This window comes from Ranitomeya imitator, chromosome 4 (genome assembly GCF_032444005.1).
Source record: "Ranitomeya imitator isolate aRanImi1 chromosome 4, aRanImi1.pri, whole genome shotgun sequence".
In the NCBI taxonomy this organism is placed as follows: domain Eukaryota; kingdom Metazoa; phylum Chordata; class Amphibia; order Anura; family Dendrobatidae; genus Ranitomeya; species Ranitomeya imitator.
In genome coordinates, this window is record NC_091285.1 from 712866940 (window position 1) to 712886697 (window position 19758).

General features: G+C 47.1%; 2 protein-coding genes across 3 annotated transcripts in view; one reads left to right on the plus strand and one right to left on the minus strand.

The window, feature by feature from the left end:
* Nucleotides 1–19758, minus strand: part of LOC138677403 (alpha-N-acetylneuraminide alpha-2,8-sialyltransferase-like) — a 287030-nt gene that overhangs the window by 228679 nt on the left and 38593 nt on the right. The gene's annotated exons all lie outside the window — the stretch shown is intronic.
* Nucleotides 3612–4271, plus strand: LOC138673817 (ephrin type-A receptor 4-B-like). Its single transcript, XM_069761854.1, has one exon. The coding sequence runs from the start codon at nt 3612–3614 to the stop codon at nt 4269–4271; it is 660 nt and encodes a 219-aa protein (XP_069617955.1).

Genomic DNA, 19758 nt, shown 5'->3' on the forward strand with positions numbered 1-19758 from the left:
AACTCTCGGTTGCCCACATCATAATTTCGCTCAGCAGGCAAAAACTTCCTGGAAAAAAAAGCACATGGTTTCATCACTGAGCAATCAGAACCTCTCTGCGACAAAACAGCCCCTGCTCCAATCTCAGAAGCATCAACCTCGACCTGGAACGGAAGAGAAACATCTGGTTGACACAACACAGGGGCAGAAGAAAAACGACGCTTCAAGTCTTGAAAAGCTTCCACAGCAGCAGAAGACCAATTGACCAAATCAGCACCCTTCTTGGTCAAATCGGTCAATGGTTTGGCAATACTAGAAAAATTGCAGATGAAGCGACGATAAAAATTAGCAAAGCCCAGGAACTTTTGCAGACTTTTCAGAGATGTCGGCTGAGTCCAATCATGGATGGCTTGGACCTTAACAGGATCCATCTCGATAGTAGAAGGGGAAAAGATGAACCCCAAAAATGAAACCTTCTGCACACCAAAGAGACACTTTGATCCCTTCACAAACAAAGAATTAGCACGCAGGACCTGGAACACCATTCTGACCTGCTTCACATGAGACTCCCAATCATCCAAGAAGATCAAAATGTCATCCAAGTACACAATCAGGAATTTATCCAGGTACTCTCGGAAGATGTCATGCATAAAGGACTGAAACACTGATGGAGCATTGGCAAATCCGAATGGCATCACTAGATACTCAAAATGACCCTCGGGCGTATTAAATGCAGTTTTCCATTCATCTCCTCGCCTGATTTGCACCAGATTATACGCACCACGAAGATCTATCTTGGTGAACCAACTAGCCCCCTTAATCCGAGCAAACAAATCAGATAACAATGGCAAGGGGTACTGAAATTTAACCGTGATCTTATTTAGAAGGCGGTAATCTATACAAGGTCTCAGCGAACCATCCTTCTTGGCTACAAAAAAGAACCCTGCTCCTAATGGTGACGATGACGGGCGAATATGCCCCTTCTCCAGGGATTCCTTCACATAACTGCGCATAGCGGCGTGTTCAGGCACGGATAAATTAAACAGTCGACCTTTTGGGAATTTACTACCAGGAATCAAATTGATAGCACAATCACAATCCCTATGCAGAGGTAGAGCATCGGACTTGGGCTCATCAAATACATCCTGATAATCAGACAAGAACTCTGGAACCTCAGAAGGGGTGGATGACGAAATTGACAGAAATGGAACATCACCATGTACCCCCTGACAACCCCAGCTGGACACCGACATGGATTTCCAATCTAATACTGGATTATGGGCTTGTAGCCATGGCAACCCCAACACGACCACATCATGCAGATTATGCAACACCAGAAAGCGAATAACCTCCTGATGTGCAGGAGCCATGCACATGGTCAGCTGGGTCCAGTATTGAGGCTTATTCTTGGCCAAAGGCGTGGCATTAATTCCTCTCAATGGAATAGGACACTGCAAGGGCTCTAAGAGAAACCCACAACGCTTAGCATACTCCAAGTCCATCAAATTCAGGGCAGCGCCTGAATCCACAAATGCCATGACAGAATACGATGACAAAGAGCAGATCAAGGTAACGGACAGAAGAAATTTTGACTGTACCGTACCAATGGTGGCAGACCTAGCGAACCGCTTAGTGCGCTTAGGACAATCAGAGATAGCATGAGTGGAATCACCACAGTAGAAACACAGCCCATTCAGAAGTCTGTGTTCTTGCCGTTTAACTCTGGTCAAAGTCCTATCGCACTGCATAGGCTCAGGTTTAAGCTCAGGTAATACCGCCAAATGGTGCACAGATTTACGCTCACGCAAGCGTCGACCGATCTGAATGGCCAAAGAAATAGACTCATTCAAACCAGCAAGCATAGGAAATCCCACCATGACATCCTTAAGGGCTTCAGAGAGACCCTTTCTGAACATAGCTGCCAGCGCAGATTCATTCCATTGAGTGAGCACGGACCACTTTCTAAATTTCTGACAATATACTTCTATCTCATCCTGACCCTGACAAAGAGCCAGCAAATTTTTCTCTGCCTGATCCACTGAATTAGGTTCATCGTACAGCAATCCGAGCGCCAGGAAAAACGCATCGATATTACTCAATGCAGGATCTCCTGGCGCAAGAGAAAATGCCCAGTCCTGAGGGTCACCGCGCAAAAAAGAAATAACAATCAAAACCTGTTGAACTGGATCACCAGAGGAGCGAGGTTTCAAGGCCAGAAATAATTTACAATTATTTTTGAAACTCAGAAACTTAGTTCTATCTCCAAAAAACAAATCAGGAATAGGAATTCTTGGTTCCAACATAGCTTTCTGATCAATAGTGTTTTGAATCTTTTGTACTCTTGCCGAGAGCTGATCCACAAATGAAGACAGACTTCTAATGTCCATCGCTACACCTGTGTCCTGAACCACCCAAATGTCTAGGGGAAAAAAAGGCAAAACACAGTGCAAAGAAAAAAAAAATGGTCTCAGAACTTCTTTTTTCCCTCTATTGAGAATCATTAGTACTTTTGGCTTCCTGTACTGTTATGAAAGGCAATTCAGTACTACAATGGACATAGCGGTCAGAGCACATACAGTGATCTGACAATAACCCAAAATCATAGAATGAGCTCTGAGACGTGGGAACTCTGCAGACCGCAATCCCTAATCCTCTCCAAACAACACTAGAGGCAGCCGTGGATTGCGCTCAACTCTGCCTATGCAACTCGGCACAGCCTGAGAAACTAACTAGCATGAAGATAGAAAATGAGCCTACCTTGCCTCAGAGATATACCCCAAAGGAAAAGGCAGCCCCCCACATATAATGACTGTGAGTTAAGATGAAAAGACAAACGTAGAGATGAAATAGATTCAGCAAAGTGAGGCCCGACTTTCTTAACAGATCGAGGATAGAAAAGGTAACTTTGCAGTCTACACAAAACCCTAAAGAAAACCACGCAAAGGGGGCAAAAAGACCCTCCGTACCGAACTAATGGCACGGAGGTACACCCTTTGCGTCCCAGAGCTTCCAGCAACAAATTAGACAAGCTGGACAGAAAAAATAGCAAACAAATAGCAAGGAAGAACTTAGCTATGCAGAGCAGCAGGCCACAGGAATGATCCAGGGAAAAGCAAGTCCAACACTGGAACATTGACAGGAAGCCAGGATCAAAGCATTAGGTGGAGTTAAGTAAAGAAGCACCTAACGACCTCACCAGATCACCTGAGGGAGGAAACTCAGAAGCCGCAGTACCACTTCCCTCCACCAACAGAAGCTCACAGAGAGAATCAGCCGAAGTACCACTTGTGACCACAGGAGGGAGCTCTGCCACAGAATTCACAACAATATACCAATTCTGGCACTTCACCGTTTCTCGATTGCTCTAGTATGTTGGTAATCAGGGTAATTGGTCTTGGGGTTGATGTCAACTGTAAATTGTCCAATAACACAGCTGACCTCAATCCCTCGGATTAGTGGTAGGGGTGCGGACATCAGAGGTGGCTGTAGGGGTGCAGACATCAGAGATGGCTGGGGTTTGTTGTTCTATGTGAGTTTGGGCCTGGAGTTTAATATCAGGGAATCTGTCTTCAAATTGCTCCAGATTGTCCTCAGTCCCCTGTACCAGGACGGTGCCAATGTTATACAAAGTGATGGGAGGCAAGATCCCAATCCGATGGACAGCACCTGAAGCCATTGCCTATAGGAAATTTGCATCTTCTAGTGATGTGTGGAGTTATGGAATCGCCATGTGGGAGGTCATGTCTTATGGAGAGAGACCTTACTGGGATATGTCAAATCAAGATGTCATCAAAGCCATAGAAGAAGGATATTGCCTCCCTCCTCCCATGGACTGCACCATTCCCCTCCATCAGCTCATGCTGGACTGCTGGCAGAAGGAACATAGCGACCGGCCCAAATTTGGACAGACAGTCAGCTTGCTAGACAAACTCATCCGAAACTCAAATAGTTTAAAAAGGAACGGACTGGAAGGTTCAAGAACAAACACAGCTCTTCTGGACCCCAGCTCGCCTGAATGGTCGCAGGTAGTCTCTGTGGTGGATTGGCTGAAAACTATTAAAATGGACAGATATAAAGATAACTTTACAACAGCAGGGTACAACAACCTGGAATCAGTTGTCCATGTCAACCAAGATGACCTAACTCAGATTGGGATCACTTCTCCCGCACACCAGAACAAGATATTGAGCAGTGTTCAAGGAATGAGGACCCAGATGCAAGGCAGAATGGTTCCGTCTGAATTATTAGTGTATCAGGGCAAAGATTCTCTCAGAACTCACAGCCAAAACTAACAGACAGTTCTCTATCCTCCTCCTTCTCGACATGTCCTCTGCCTTCGACACAGTCGACCACTGCCTACTGCTACAGATTCTTTCTTCACTTGGCATCAAAGACTTTGCCCTGTCCTGGATCGCCTCATACCTTTCCGACCGCACATTTAGCGTTTCCCACTCCCACACCACCTCCTCATCCCTCCCTCTCTCTGTTGGAGTCCCTCAAGGCTCTGTCCTAGGGCCCTTACTTTTCTCCATCTGTACCCTTGCCCTAGGACAACTCATAAAGTCCCACGGCTTCCAGTACCACCTGTGTGCGGATGACACTCAGATCTACCTCTCTGGCCCAGATGTCACCTCTCTGCTGTCCAGAATCCTGAAGTGTCTATCAGCCATATCCTCCTTCTTCACCTCTCGCTTCGTAAAAATCAATGTAGACAAAACCAGACTCATCATCTTTCCCACGTCTCACGTATCCCCCTTACCTGATCTGTGTTTTATAGTAAGTGGCATCACGCTCTCTCCCGCACCTGAAATCCGCTGCCTCGAGGTAACTCTCGATTCAGCCATGTCCTTCAAACCGCACGTCCAAACTCTTGCCACCTCCTGTCACCTCCAACTTAAAAATATTGCCAGAATATGTCTCTTCCTCAGCCCTCAATCTACTAAAACTCTTATTCATGCCCTCATCATCTCCCACCTCCTCTGTGGCCTCCCCGCTAACTCTTGCACCACTCCAGTCTGCAGCCCACCTAATCCACCTCTCTCCTCGCTACACCTCTGTTTCTCCCCTTTGCAAATCCCTCCACTGGCTCCCAATCCCCTAACGAATCAAGTTCAAACTACTAACACTGATCTACAAAGCCATCCACAACCTGTCCCCTCCCTATATCTCTGAACTAATCTCCCAATACCTTCCCTCACGTAATCTCCGATCCTCCGAAGACCTCCTACTCTCCTCCACACTTATTCGTTCCTCACACAACCGCCTCCAAGATTTCTCCCAAACATCCCCCATCCTCTGGATTTCCACGCCTCAACGCGTTTGATTATCCACCACCCTCGGATACTTCAGACGGAACCTGAAAACCCATCTCTTCAGGAAAGCCTACAGCCTGCAATGACCATTCCGCCGCCTCACCACCACCAGAGCTGCCGCACCCCGGCCTTCTGTCTCTTCCCCATTATTCTGTAGAATGCAAGTCCGCATGGACAGGGTCCTCTCCCCTCTGTACCAGTCTGTCAACATAAATTTGTTTACTGTAAACAATATCTATAACTCTGTATGTAACCCATTTCTCATGTACGATTTCTCATTTGATCTCCCCTGATGAAGCCCTATCAGTGAGGGCGATATGGGTGGGGCTGCATTGGCCTTGGTCCATTTCGCTCCTTTGCCTGGGGTCCTCTTGGTTTGTGCATTTTTGCTCTTTAGGTAATTCAGCCCTATGGTCTCCTGGGGGATCCTTAATGCTCTTATTTGCTGTATGATTTACCTCTTGCCATATTGATGGTTTTTTGAGATCTATATAAGAGTTGTTTTGCCATTAAGGTAGCCTAGTGAGCATGCTGTTATTAGCCCCAGGAGCCAATAGGTATAGAGGTTGGTGTTCAGGCATTATATATATTATTATATTTCATACGTATGGGTGTTAATATGTACAAACACTGGATATGGACAAGGTGCTCTTTGCTGTTTTTAAATATGTTTTAATTGTGTAATGTACCAATAAAAACCTCTTTTTTCCATATATGGTTCATTGCTATTTATATATTCATGTATGTGGTGTGCATAATTGGAGTGGTGCTGTCCTCTTGTTTGCCCTTTCTCATGTACAGCACCAAGGAATTAATGGTGCTATATAAATAAATAAAAAAAATAAAAATAATAATAATAATAGTGTTGAGCATTCCGATACCGCAAGTATCGGGTATCGGCCGATACTTGCGGTATCGGAATTCCGATACCGAGATCCGATACTTTTGTGGTATCGGGAATCGGTATCGGATCAATAGGGATGTGTAAAATAAAGAATTAAAATAAAAAATATTGATATGCTCACCTCTCCGGCGGCCCCTGGACATCACGCTGGTAACCGGCCGGCTTCTTTGTTTAAAATGAGCGCCTTCAGGACCTGCGAATAACGTAGCGGGTTCTGATTGGTCGCGTGGCGGTCACATGGGCGGCACGTGACCAATCAGAACCCGCGACGTCATTCGCAGGTCCTGAAGGCGCTCATTTTAAACAAAGAAGCCGGCCGGTTACCAGCGTGATGTCCAGGGGCCGCCGGAGAGGTGAGCATATCAATATTTTTTATTTTAATTCTTTATTTTACACATCCCTATGGATCCCAGGGCCTGAAGGAGAGTTTCCTCTCCTTCAGACCCTGGGAACCATCAGAATACCTTCCGATACTTGATGTCCCATTGACTTGTATTGGTATCGGATATCGGTATCGGCGATATCCGATATTTTTCGGGTATCGGCCGATACTATCCGATACCGATACTTTCAAGTATCGGACGGTATCGCTCAACACTAAATAATAATAATAATAATTAGTAATGGAGAGGGGTCTGTCAGAAACCCCCATTACTAACCCAGTAAGTAAAAGGAAAACTCACACAAAATCTTTATTTAAATAAACATTCCCACATTCACTATTTTATTAAAAAAAGGAAAAAAAGTTCCTACGCAGACCCGACTTAATCCACCAAATCCAACGTAGTCCAGGGAATCCGACGTAATCCACTGAATACAACATAGTCCAGGGAATCCGACATAATCCATCGAATCCGATGTTGCCCAGGGCATCCGACGTAATCCCTCAAATCTGATGTACTCCACCGTACCCGACGTAATCCACCGAATCTGACGTAATCCACCGAATCTGACGTAATCCACCGAATCTGACGTAATCCACTGAATCTGACGTAATCCACCGAATCTGACGTAATCCACCGAATCTGACGTAATGCACTGAATCTGACGTAATCCACCTAATCTGACGTAATCCATCAAATCTGATACAATCCTCCGACCCTGATGTAACCCTCCGACCCTGACGTAATCCTCTGACCCTGACGTAATCCTCCGACCCTGACGTAATCCTCCGACCCTGACGTAATCCTCCAACCCTGACGTAATCCTCCGACCCTGACGTAATCCTCCGACCCTGACATAATCCTCCGACCCTGACGTAATCCTCCGACCCTGACGTAATCCTCCGACCCTGATGACGTAATCCTCCGACCTTGACATAATCCATCGAATCTGACATATTCCACATATTCCACAATTAAATTCAGTGGCCAGTGTCAGGCAGCGGCTACAAAGGCAAATAAAATAATGGGATGCATTAAAAGAGGCATAGATGCTCATGAGGAGAATATAATTTTACCTCTATACAAGTCACTAGTTCGACCACATTTAGAATACTGTGCACAGTTCTGGTCTCCGGTGTTTAAGAAAGACATAGCTGAACTAGAGCGGGAGCAGAGAAGAGCGACCAAGGTTATTAGAGGACTGGGGGGTCTGCAATACCAAGATAAGTTATTACACTTGGGGCTATTTAGTTTGGAAAAACGAAGACTAAGGGGTGATCTTATTTTAATGTATAAATATATGAGGGGACAGTACAAAGATCTTTCTGATGATCTTTTTAATCATAGACCTGAAACAGGGACAAGGGGGCATCCTCTGAGGTTGGAGGAAAAAAGGTTTAAGCATAATAACAGACGCGGATTCTTTACTGTAAGAGCAGTGAGACTATGGAACTCTCTGCCGTATGATGTTGTAATGAGTGATTCATTACTTAAATTTAAGAGGGGACTGGATACCTTTCTGGAAAAGTATAATGTTACAGGGTATATACACTAGATTCCTTGATAGGGCGTTGATCCAGGGAACTAGTCTGATTGCCGTATGTGGAGTCGGGAAGGAATTTTTTTCCCCAATGTGGAGCTTACTCTTTGCCACATTGTTTTTTTTTGCCTTCCTCTGGATCAACATGTTAGGGCATGTTAGGTTAGGCTATGGGTTGAACTAGATGGACATATAGTCTTCCTTCAACCTTAATAACTATGTAACTTAATAATTAGAAACCTGATAAACATAAAATTAGAGAAGTAAAAACATACTGTAACTCCTAAACCAATTTATTAGTATAAATATTCCCACAGAGCTCTGACGTTGTCCTTGGAATCGAACGTAGTCTAGAGCACAGAATGACCAGGAAAGTCTGAAGCGCAGTGACGTTACGGACATTACTGATGTCACCGCTTTTCAGAGGCGCTGGCTCTTTTGCAGCACAGTGTGAACCGGGAGTGGCTACGGCTAAAGCCTATGGATCCTCAGAACGAGGTTTTGGATGACAGATTTCTTTTACTTACTGGGTTAGTAATCAGGGTTTCTGATTGACCCCTCTCCATTACTAACAACAGGGCTTGATGTCAGCTGTGTTTTTGGACAATTCATCCCCAACTACCATTACCCCAATTGCCAATGCACCAGGACAATCGGGAAGAGCCGGGCAAAGTGCTTTTTGGGCCTCTGTGTGCTGGTATTTTTAAGTTTGGAAAGAGTCCGAAAACCGTGGACCTTCCCAGCCTGATAATATCAGCCTTCAGCTGTCTGCTTTACCTCTGCTGGTTACAAAAAAAAGGGAAGAACCCTCAGTCATTTTTTTCAATTACTTAATCATAAAAAACTGTCCTATGACCTCCACAGGGGGCAATTTTATTATCTGTCAGGGGAGTGTGGAATTATATGTCTGTCTGTCAGTCATGGCCCTCACATCGAGTAAGAATACTGCACAGCCTCGTACTCAGTATGATGGCCACCACAATCCCCCACACCACACACTGTATGATGCTGTATGTCTATGTGTCTGTCTGTGTGTCTACATATCTATCTATATGTATCTCCATCTATTATTTATCTCTATAGATGTGACAGATAAAGCAATACTCTCTTCTTTTACAAGGAAATACCATCCATCCATACCTTAAGACCCCTGAATGTGACCACCACATTGGTGTAATTATAGGATGGCTAGATGCACACATAGAATATAACAAATAGATAATGGATGATCGCGTGTTGTTAAGAGTGAACAGATCTACAGTATCATGGATATAGAATAACTAAAGAGAGTAACCAGGGTGAGTGCAAATAATGCAAGAGAGGTGACAGTATGGGGGGTCTCACAAAGGGAGAACTAAACCGGTGCAATCATTGACCTACAACATGTTCATTCAGGGAGGCAATGGTTGCCAGTTTGTGTTTTTAGCTTTATTGTAGGGTGACAATAAAGGGATGATAGATTTTTCAGATAACATGTGCAATAAATAGTTGCATCACGCGTTATCATTGTTCTCATGTTTGGTCTGTGTCATCAAGTTCACGACTTATCTAAGGCGGTGCAGGAAAGTTCTCTGTCACATCATTACTAGTGATGAGTGAACATGCTCGCCAATATTCGTTACTCGCCCAAGTATCGGGATACTCAGTGTACTCGGCGAGCACTGAGCATTTCTGGGATTATTCGGCGGTAACTGCAGTCTCCACCCAGCAGTTTTGGCGGACTATAGAGAACCAATCACGGTGCAGGGATTGTCTGCCAGGCCATGAAACGCCGGAGCCATCTTTGTTGTGGTCGTGCAGTGATTGGCTGGCCGCACAGCATCATCCCGAGTATAAGAGACCTGGCCCCGCCCTGCTCGCCGCATTCAGCTCTGGATTCAGTGAGAGTAGGGAGAGCTGCTGCCATGATGGGGTCAGAATCGTGGTTTTAGAGTTGGTGTAGGTCTGCAACTCTTACATCCACAACTCCTGAGAAACCAACAGCCCTTTTTAGAGTTAATTTGTGGGTCCCGATATTGCAGCACTAGGTAGGCAGGGCACAGCATATCCACATCAGGGCAGGGCCTGCAGCCACTGTATGTGCGTCCATTGCTCCCACTGCATCTCTCCCAAAGCTCAATAAATGCCTGCTGCTGCTATTTACTGTCTATATACCTATTTTTTTCCAAAATCCCCCCCCCCCCAAAAAAAAAATATACAGTCTGTTCTGTCAGACTGAGGCATGTTGAAAAATGATAGTTTGTCAGGTATACGTAGCATGGTTGTGTGCGCTACTCTTGTGTCCCTTCTTTTTTTTTTTTTTAATGTTTTAAATTCACCGAAAAAGGCCTCATATATCTCTGTGCTCCAAGTTTGGGCATTGGAGGCCGGTGTACTTACTTTGTGGCTGTGTGACTCAAATTCTATACAGTGCTATTCAGCCTGAAAAAATTTTGAAGGGCCACAGATTTGCCAGTGTGGTATTTCTGTTACAGCCGTCATATTTCTCTGCTCAAAGTTTTGGCATTGGAGGGCGGTGTACTTATTTTTTGACTATGAGATACTCAAATTCTATACAGCGCTATTTCGCATAAATTAACAAAAAAAAAATTGAATGCAGTCTGTTAGGTCAGGCTGAGGCCTGACTGGTGTTTGGATTTGAAAAATCGTTGATTTGCAGTCATACTGATCACATATTATTTCGCTACTAATAAAGACATTTGTGTTGAGCAGTTGAAATAGTGCAGTAGTCCATTTAAAATGCTTACGGCAAGGGATGGGGAAGTGGACGTGATGCTGATGGTGCATCCAGAGGACGAGGCCGTGGGCAAAGTGAAAGTGGGCAACGACAAAGATCCACATCTTCTCGCTTGACCTTCCTGTCCCAGTTTCTAGGGGACCGCAGCGCACCACTATTGAAGCCAGAGCAGTGTGAAACGGTTGTTGGTTGGATAGCGGATAATGCTTCCAGTCACTTAGCCACCACCACCACCTTGTCTTCCACACGGTCAGGTCTGAGTAGCCGTGAGTGTGGCCAGGATATTCCTCACCCTGATCCTCCTTCCTCCCACCATACTGAGTGCCCTGAGACAACTGATCCCCCACTTGGACACTCTGAAGAGCTGTTCAGTTTTCCATTTTCAAAATTCAGAAATCTCTGCCTGTCAACTTGAAGTGGGGAAGGTGAGATCGCATGTAGAGCTGCCCAAAGCTTTGACCAGTCCCGGTCACACTAAGGCGATAGTGGGAAAGTGTCACAAGAGGTGGACGATGATGAGACACAATGGCCAAAAAGTCAGGAGGAGGAGCAGGATGTGGAAGACGAGGTGGTGGATGACATAGTGTCTGACTAGGGTAGAGCGAAACGGATCGGACAAATTCAAAAATCGCTAACTTTCGGCAAAGTCAGGTTTCATGAAACCCGACCCGATCCTAGTGTGAGGTCGGTGATCTGCGCGCAAAAATCGCGTTTTGTATGACGCTTTCAGCGCCAATGAAGGAGGATGCAGAGTGTGGGCAGCGTGATGACATAGGTCTCGGTCCACACCATCTTAGAGAAGGGCATGACAGTGATTGGCTTGCTTTCTGCGGTGTCACAGGGGCTATAAAGGGGCGTTCCCGCCGACCGCCATCTTACTTCTGCCGATCTGAGCATAGGGAGAGGTTGCAGCAGCTTCATCAGAAGAAGGGATATAGTTAGGGAGGGAAGATTAACCCCCAAACTGCTTGTGCTGGAGCAATTTTTTTTTTTTTTTTTTTTTTCCTTTTTTTTTGCAGGGACAGTGGACGCTTTATTTTTTTTCCTCAGCGCTGTAGCTCATTAGGCTGCCTTATAAGGCTCCCTGATAGCTGCATTGCTGTTTGCACACTGCTGTGCAAACCAACTGCTTTTTTCAAAGCACAAATCCTGTTGCTCCTTTCTGCACCGTTATCTTGTTTGCCCACACTTTTGTGTGCAGCAGTCCTTTTTATAGCTGCCATACTTTTCCTGAGATCATTGTAGGGAGATTGCAATTGTAGTACAGTCCTTGTATTTTTTTATATATCTTCCAGCCACTTCCTGCCACTTACATTGTGTTGTTTTATACACTGGGCCTGAGATTTTGTTCAGTCTCCCTCAAAAAAGTGAGAGCAGGGGGAGGAGGAGTGAGAAAGTTTGCATCTCGGCTTCAGGAAAATGGCCGCCGCGATCTCCATCTGCTCACGCGCGGCATCCCGCGGTCATTTTTCCGAAGCCCCGTGCAGCAGAGCACTCCATCTGCGCACGCGCGGCCCCAGGAAGATGGCCGCCCCCACCGATGACAAGGGTAATAGCGCAGATCGCGCGCTGTTTCTTCACGTGCGCGCAGTGGATTCGGCACTTGGACATGCGCACACCACTACGCCACCAACGGAAAGCTGGGGAAGAAACAGCGATGTTGCCACGCCCACCTGACCAGCCTGATTGACAGGCGAAAACGGCGACTTTGGTAATGTATTTCGCAGCATAGGTGGGGAATCAGGGTACACTACATACACTATTGTAACGCACAGCGCAGGCCCTATTTAACAGTATTTTTATCTCAATCTGAAAAAACGGGGTGACAGGTTCCCTTTAATTGCCACTAGATGAACAGGGTGCATGTGATCAGTACTGTTATAGGCCAGTGATTTTTGGGCACGGGGGCTGTGATAGACAACACATTGGAGAATTGGGCATGACATTTTTTTGGGCCTAATTCTTAACTCGGTCTCCTGCAATCTGTCCTGTACCTGACACTAGATCATCAGGGTGATCGTGCTCTGTATGGTGCATTTTGGCCAAGGGGGCTGCAATGGTGCTATTTTAATCAGTCCAAGAAGGACACCACATTGGGGAATTGGGCATGGCATTCCATTTGGCCTAGTTGTTAACTCGGTCATCTGCAATCTGTCCTGTACCTGCAAGTAGATCACCAGGGTGAATGTGGTCTGTACGGTGTATTTAGGGCTAAGGGGCTGTGATGGCTCTATTTAAATCAGTCCAAAAAGGACCCCACATTGGGGAATTGGGCATGGCATTCCATTGGGCTTACTTTTTTACTCTCTCTGCAATGTCTCTTGTTAAACTGCCACTAGATCACCAGGGTGAACTTGCTTTGTACTGTTATAGGCCGGTGAAGTTTGGTCAAGGGGGCTGTAATGACAATAGTCTATTTTTACAAAAGGTACCCCCCATTGGTGAAACCACATCCTTGTTGGAAAACACTTCAGAATCATAACATTTGTGCATCTTAAAGAGCTCACTTGAAAAGCTCCTTTTTTGTGTTGCCTGATTGCTAACATTAGACACAATACACTTTATATAAATTTGATGAAGCAATGCTGTTACTTTGCCTCAGTAGTTCATTAAAAATATAGCTTTGTCCACTATTTTTGTTTCTCTCCTTGCGAGCCTTAACTTTGTCTGCCTCAATTGTACCAATGGCGAATATACAAATGGCGATTTGTAAACAAGATTGAAATACTGTATACCGAATGCATTCAGACAATCACATAGCTGCATTTCTTGTAAAACATTTAGAGATGTGACAGACAATGCTCATAGTGACCCAATCTTGATAAATGTTTGTTTATTCACTTCACAAACAGTTCTAAGCCTCTATATGTTTGCTGCTTGTCATTGTAAAACATTAAGGTTTACTGAAACTATGCCAGTGGTGGTTTGATCTAAATCCTTGTGGCTTTTATTTTCTAGGGGTTTATGGCCCCTCGTCTGATGACTCCATGATATCTCAGTTTCATCCAACCTTGAAAAGTGGCCCCTTGAAGGTCTGGGTGAAACTAAAGTTACTACATAGTGTTGTTCACTATATAAGACCAGAGAAACATGACAAAGAGAGATGCCAAAACTGGGGTACCTGTACATGTACAGTGTGCTGATACCTGCATAATTGGGGATGCCCATGCAGTGTAGGTAATCTCCCAGGGGTTCTCTGTCTTGGTGTTGCTTCTCTGATATTCCAGACGGATGATGTTTAAAAGACTCTTGATGATGATCTAACTATATTGTATGTAGTTAATCTTCATATATATGTAATCACTATATGTATTTAATCCTTATTAACCTGTGTATGTTAACACATACAAAAGTATGCGCACTCACACGATTCCATCATACTATTCCCTGAATTTTGTAGTTTGCAACAAATTGCCTTGTATTGCAAGTATTAGCCTTTTTTTAAAACCGTATCTGAAACTTAGGCCTCTTTTCCGTTTGCAAGAAACACGTCCGTGTCTCGCATGTGAAAACCAAGCTGTACCGCCGGCACTTGGGAGCGGAGCGTGCAGCTGCATAGCAACACATGGAGCCGCACGCTCCGCTCTGGAGTGCCGGCGCCACAGCTCGGTTTTCACATGCGAGACATGGACGTGTTTCTCGCAGACGGAAAAGAGGCCTTAGTGTTAAAAACATGTCAAATAAAATTGCCAAATTCTCCTGTAAATAATTGAGCAAAGAGGGAACCATCATACCATTAAAAAATAAGAGTGAATTTTCCTGGGCCCATCCAGTATGTGGGTTCCAAGACTTAATGGGGTGCATATGACTGACTATGCAGCAGGGCTCGCCTTGCCGCCAATGTATAAAGCCAAGGAGTACGGAGCACACAATGCATATTGTGAAGTGGATTTTTATGGGCTTTTCCAGTATGTGGGTTCAAAGGCTTATTGGGGTGCATATGAATTGGTAGCAGGGCTGGCCTTGAATTCAATGCAACACATTTTCAGGAGTCCCCCCTGGACATCTTATGACAGGGGTATTGTGGTGCGTCGTAATTCTTGGCAGCCCATCCACTCACAGCATAGGCTACAACAGCTTAGGAGACCCACAGTTTAATAATGGCCCTTTAAGAAGATTAATGCCACCTGATGCACCAGTAAAAATAGGCTCTGTGACATTAAGAGTCCCTCCTTCGTAAATGAAGCAAGATGGGTCTTATGTGTCACACACCACATGGCCAGCTAGGGGGGTTACATGTTACAATGACATTTCCCAGTGAATGCATTTGTAGTGGTTGAAAGCAATGTTAAAGTTGGAAAACGCTTCAAAAACGCAGCATCTGAACTAAGCCCAAGTGGGGGAGGAAATTTTTGGTCTGGGGTTAAATATTTGGCCTTACAGGCAAGTCATTACCCTGCAAAGGATTAACCTTGACATATTTCCCAGCAAAACCCGTTTTCATGTGTTTTTTTGTGGCACCGGGAAAAATGGCATGATTCTCGGAAAAAATGATTACAGCTGTGACCTTGGAGTCAAGAATGCTTCCAGGGGCGATCCCAATGAGGTCCCTGTGTCATTTGAGCAGTGTTTCCATCATTTTCAGACATTTTTAGACCTTAAAAGGACCCCCGGGGGGATCGCGGTAAAAATACTCCGGTCTCCCATAGACTTACATTGGGCTTGTTGTTCTGGCCGAGTACCCCGAGTATTCCAATCTGCTTGAGCCCAGCAATGAGCACCCGAGCATTTTAGTGCTCGCTAGTGTTGAGCGATACCTTCCGATATCGGAAAGTATCGGTATCGGTTTGGATCGGCCGATATTCAAAAAATATCGGATATCGCCGATACCGATACCCGATCCCAATGCAAGTCAATGGGACCAAAATATCGGAATTAAAATAAACCCTTTCTTTCCTTGTAGGTTCATTCTACATGAAGGAAAACAACTAAGAATAATGCCGGATGTATTTGGGGAGGTGGCGGAGACATTAAAGTCATAGAGGTTTATCCCAATCAAATAGAATAGCATGTTTTTTGTTTTTTTTTAAGACGTTCGGAGTGACAAAGATATTGACTATGTAAATTTTTTTTTTATTTTGTCAGATATTGATGTTTCACTATTCCATGCCCTTCCCCTTCTTTTTTTTCTTTTTTTTTTTCTTTTCCCACACTTTCATCTTCATCATCATCAGCATCTTTGACATCAACTTCTTCACCTTATTCATCTTCTTCTTCATCTTCTACCTATTTTTTTTTTTTTATTACATTCTTCATATTCATTTTATTCAACTATTATTATTCTTCTTATTCTACATATTCTTTTTATTCCACTGTTATTATTCTTCCTATTCTACTTCTTCATCATATTCTCATTTGTGACAGGCATTCCCGTAGTTGTTATCTATAAAAGTTTGAAGATTACACCTTCCGTTCTGCCAGTCACAAAAGTTACATTTGTCCGCGTTCAGTTTGGCCTGCAGCATCAGGCTTTATCCAGGGGCACCACGAGGAGGAACGGACTCACCCCCATACACTGCTTAGTCTTCTTCTGCATATAATTTAGATAATATCTTTTGCTCTGATATTAAGTCTTATGCTTAATGTTCTTCTGCTCTTTGTTCTGCAGCCTCTTGTTCTTCTGCTTCTCGGTCTTCCATGTTGTCGTCTCCAGGGTCGTCGTCTCCAGTGTCGTCATCTCCGCCGTCGTCGTCTCCGCCGTCGTCGTCGTCGTCATCGGGGTGGTCTTCCGTGTCGTCGTCATCGTGGTGGTCTTCCGGGTCGTCGACGTTAGGGTCTTCAACTTGGAAATGTAGCAGAAGGTACAAGAAGGCTGAGAAAATGCCAAGAACCAGCTGATGGAACTGGAACTCGGATGGCTACCCGAAGGTTCAAGAGCCTATGGAACTACCGAGGACCAGCTGACGTTACTGGAACCCGGTTACTAAGCAGGAGGTACCCGTGCTAAAAAGCACTACCAAGGACCGCCTGACGTTGACGGAACTCGGATACCCAGAAGGAGGCACCTAAGCCAAAGGCTCTGCCCGGAACCAGCTGACGTTACTGGAACCAGGATGGGGAGCAGAAGGTACAAGAGCAAAAGACACTGCCGAGAACCAGCTGACGGTACTGGAACCCGGATGGGTAGCCGAAGGTCCAAGAGCCAATGGAACTACCGAGGACCAGCTGACGTTACTGGAACCCGGTTACTAAGCAGGAGGTACCCGTGCCTGAAAGCACTACCAAGGACCACCTGACGTTGGTGGAACTTGGATACCCAGAAGGAGGCACCTAAGCCAAAGGCTCTGCCCGGAACCAGCTGACGGTACTGGAACCAGGATGGGGAGCAGAAGGTACAAGAGCAAAAGACACTGCCGAGAACCAGCTGACGGTGCTGGAACCAGGTGGTGGACCCGAAGGCCCACAGGAGAGGAGAGAACAGCTAGGCCGCGAGGCAGCCGCAGTTACCGAACCCCAACAGTCCTACAGGGGGAGCTGGGCCTACTGGCACTACATAACCAGCCTTGACTACCAGTTCACGCAGCCCACATAGGAAGCTCCTAAACTGGAGGCACCCTGGAGTTGGCTAACCCGACCGCACCACGACGAGGCAAGCATAGGTGTCTCAGTGAGCTTGACACAACCCGGAAACAGCTGACGGTGCTGAAACCAGGCTTGGCACGAGGGAGTACCTGTGACAAAAACACTGCCGAGAACCAGCTGGCGGTGCTGGAACCCGGATGCGTTGCCCCAGTGTGCAAGAGCCAATGGCACGACCGAGGACCAGCTGACGGTGCTGGAACCCGGTTACTAAGCTGTAGGTGCCCGCGCTTAAAAGCACTACCAAGGACCGCCTGGCGTTGGCGGAACTCGGATACCCAGGAGGAGGCACCTAAGCCAAAGGCTCGGCCCGGAACCAGCTGACGGTGCTGGAACCAGGTGGTGGACCCGAAGGTCCACAGGAGAGGAGAGAACAGCTAGGCCGCGAGGCAGCCGCAGTTACCGAACCCCAACAGTCCTACAGGGGGAGCTGGGCCTACTGGCACTACAGAACCAGCCTTGACTACCAGTTCACGCAGCCCACATAGGAAGCTCCTAAACTGGAGGCACCCTGGAGTTGGCTAACCCGACCGCACCACGACGAGGCAAGCATAGGTGTCTCAGTGAGCTTGACACAACCCGGAAACAGCTGACGGTGCTGAAACCAGGCTTGGCACGAGGGAGTACCTGTGACAAAAACACTGCCGAGAACCAGCTGGCGGTGCTGGAACCCGGATGCGTTGCCCCAGTGTGCAAGAGCCAATGGCACGACCGAGGACCAGCTGACGGTGCTGGAACCCGGTTACCAAGCTGTAGGTGCCCGCGCTTAAAAGCACTACCAAGGACCGCCTGGCGTTGGCGGAACTCGGATACCCAGGAGGAGGCACCTAAGCCAAAGGCTCGGCCCGGAACCAGCTGACGGTGCTGGAACCAGGTGGTGGACCCGAAGGTCCACAGGAGAGGAGAGAACAGCTAGGCCGCGAGGCAGCCGCAGTTACCGAACCCCAACAGTCCTACAGGGGGAGCTGGGCCTACTGGCACTACAGAACCAGCCTTGACTACCAGTTCACGCAGCCCACATAGGAAGCTCCTAAACTGGAGGCACCCTGGAGTTGGCTAACCCGACCGCACCACGACGAGGCAAGCATAGGTGTCTCAGTGAGCTTGACACAACCCGGAAACAGCTGACGGTGCTGAAACCAGGCTTGGCACGAGGGAGTACCTGTGACAAAAACACTGCCGAGAACCAGCTGGCGGTGCTGGAACCCGGATGCGTTGCCCCAGTGTGCAAGAGCCAATGGCACGACCGAGGACCAGCTGACGGTGCTGGAACCCGGTTACCAAGCTGTAGGTGCCCGCGCTTAAAAGCACTACCAAGGACCGCCTGGCGTTGGCGGAACTCGGATACCCAGGAGGAGGCACCTAAGCCAAAGGCTCGGCCCGGAACCAGCTGACGGTGCTGGAACCAGGTGGTGGACCCGAAGGTCCACAGGAGAGGAGAGAACAGCTAGGCCGCGAGGCAGCCGCAGTTACCGAACCCCAACAGTCCTACAGGGGGAGCTGGGCCTACTGGCACTACAGAACCAGCCTTGACTACCAGTTCACGCAGCCCACATAGGAAGCTCCTAAACTGGAGGCACCCTGGAGTTGGCTAACCCGATCGCACCACGACGAGGCAAGCATAGGTGTCTCAGTGAGCTTGACACAACCCGGAAACAGCTGACGGTGCTGAAACCAGGCTTGGCACGAGGGAGTACCTGTGACAAAAACACTGCCGAGAACCAGCTGGCGGTGCTGGAACCCGGATGCGTTGCCCCAGTGTGCAAGAGCCAATGGCACGACCGAGGACCAGCTGACGGTGCTGGAACCCGGTTACTAAGCTGTAGGTGCCCGCGCTTAAAAGCACTACCAAGGACCGCCTGGCGTTGGCGGAACTCGGATACCCAGGAGGAGGCACCTAAGCCAAAGGCTCGGCCCGGAACCAGCTGACGGTGCTGGAACCAGGTGGTGGACCCGAAGGTCCACAGGAGAGGAGAGAACAGCTAGGCCGCGAGGCAGCCGCAGTTACCGAACCCCAACAGTCCTACAGGGGGAGCTGGGCCTACTGGCACTACAGAACCAGCCTTGACTACCAGTTCACGCAGCCCACATAGGAAGCTCCTAAACTGGAGGCACCCTGGAGTTGGCTAACCCGACCGCACCACGACGAGGCAAGCATAGGTGTCTCAGTGAGCTTGACACAACCCGGAAACAGCTGACGGTGCTGAAACCAGGCTTGGCACGAGGGAGTACCTGTGACAAAAACACTGCCGAAAACCAGCTGGCGGTGCTGGAACCCGGATGCGTTGCCCCAGTGTGCAAGAGCCAATGGCACGACCGAGGAC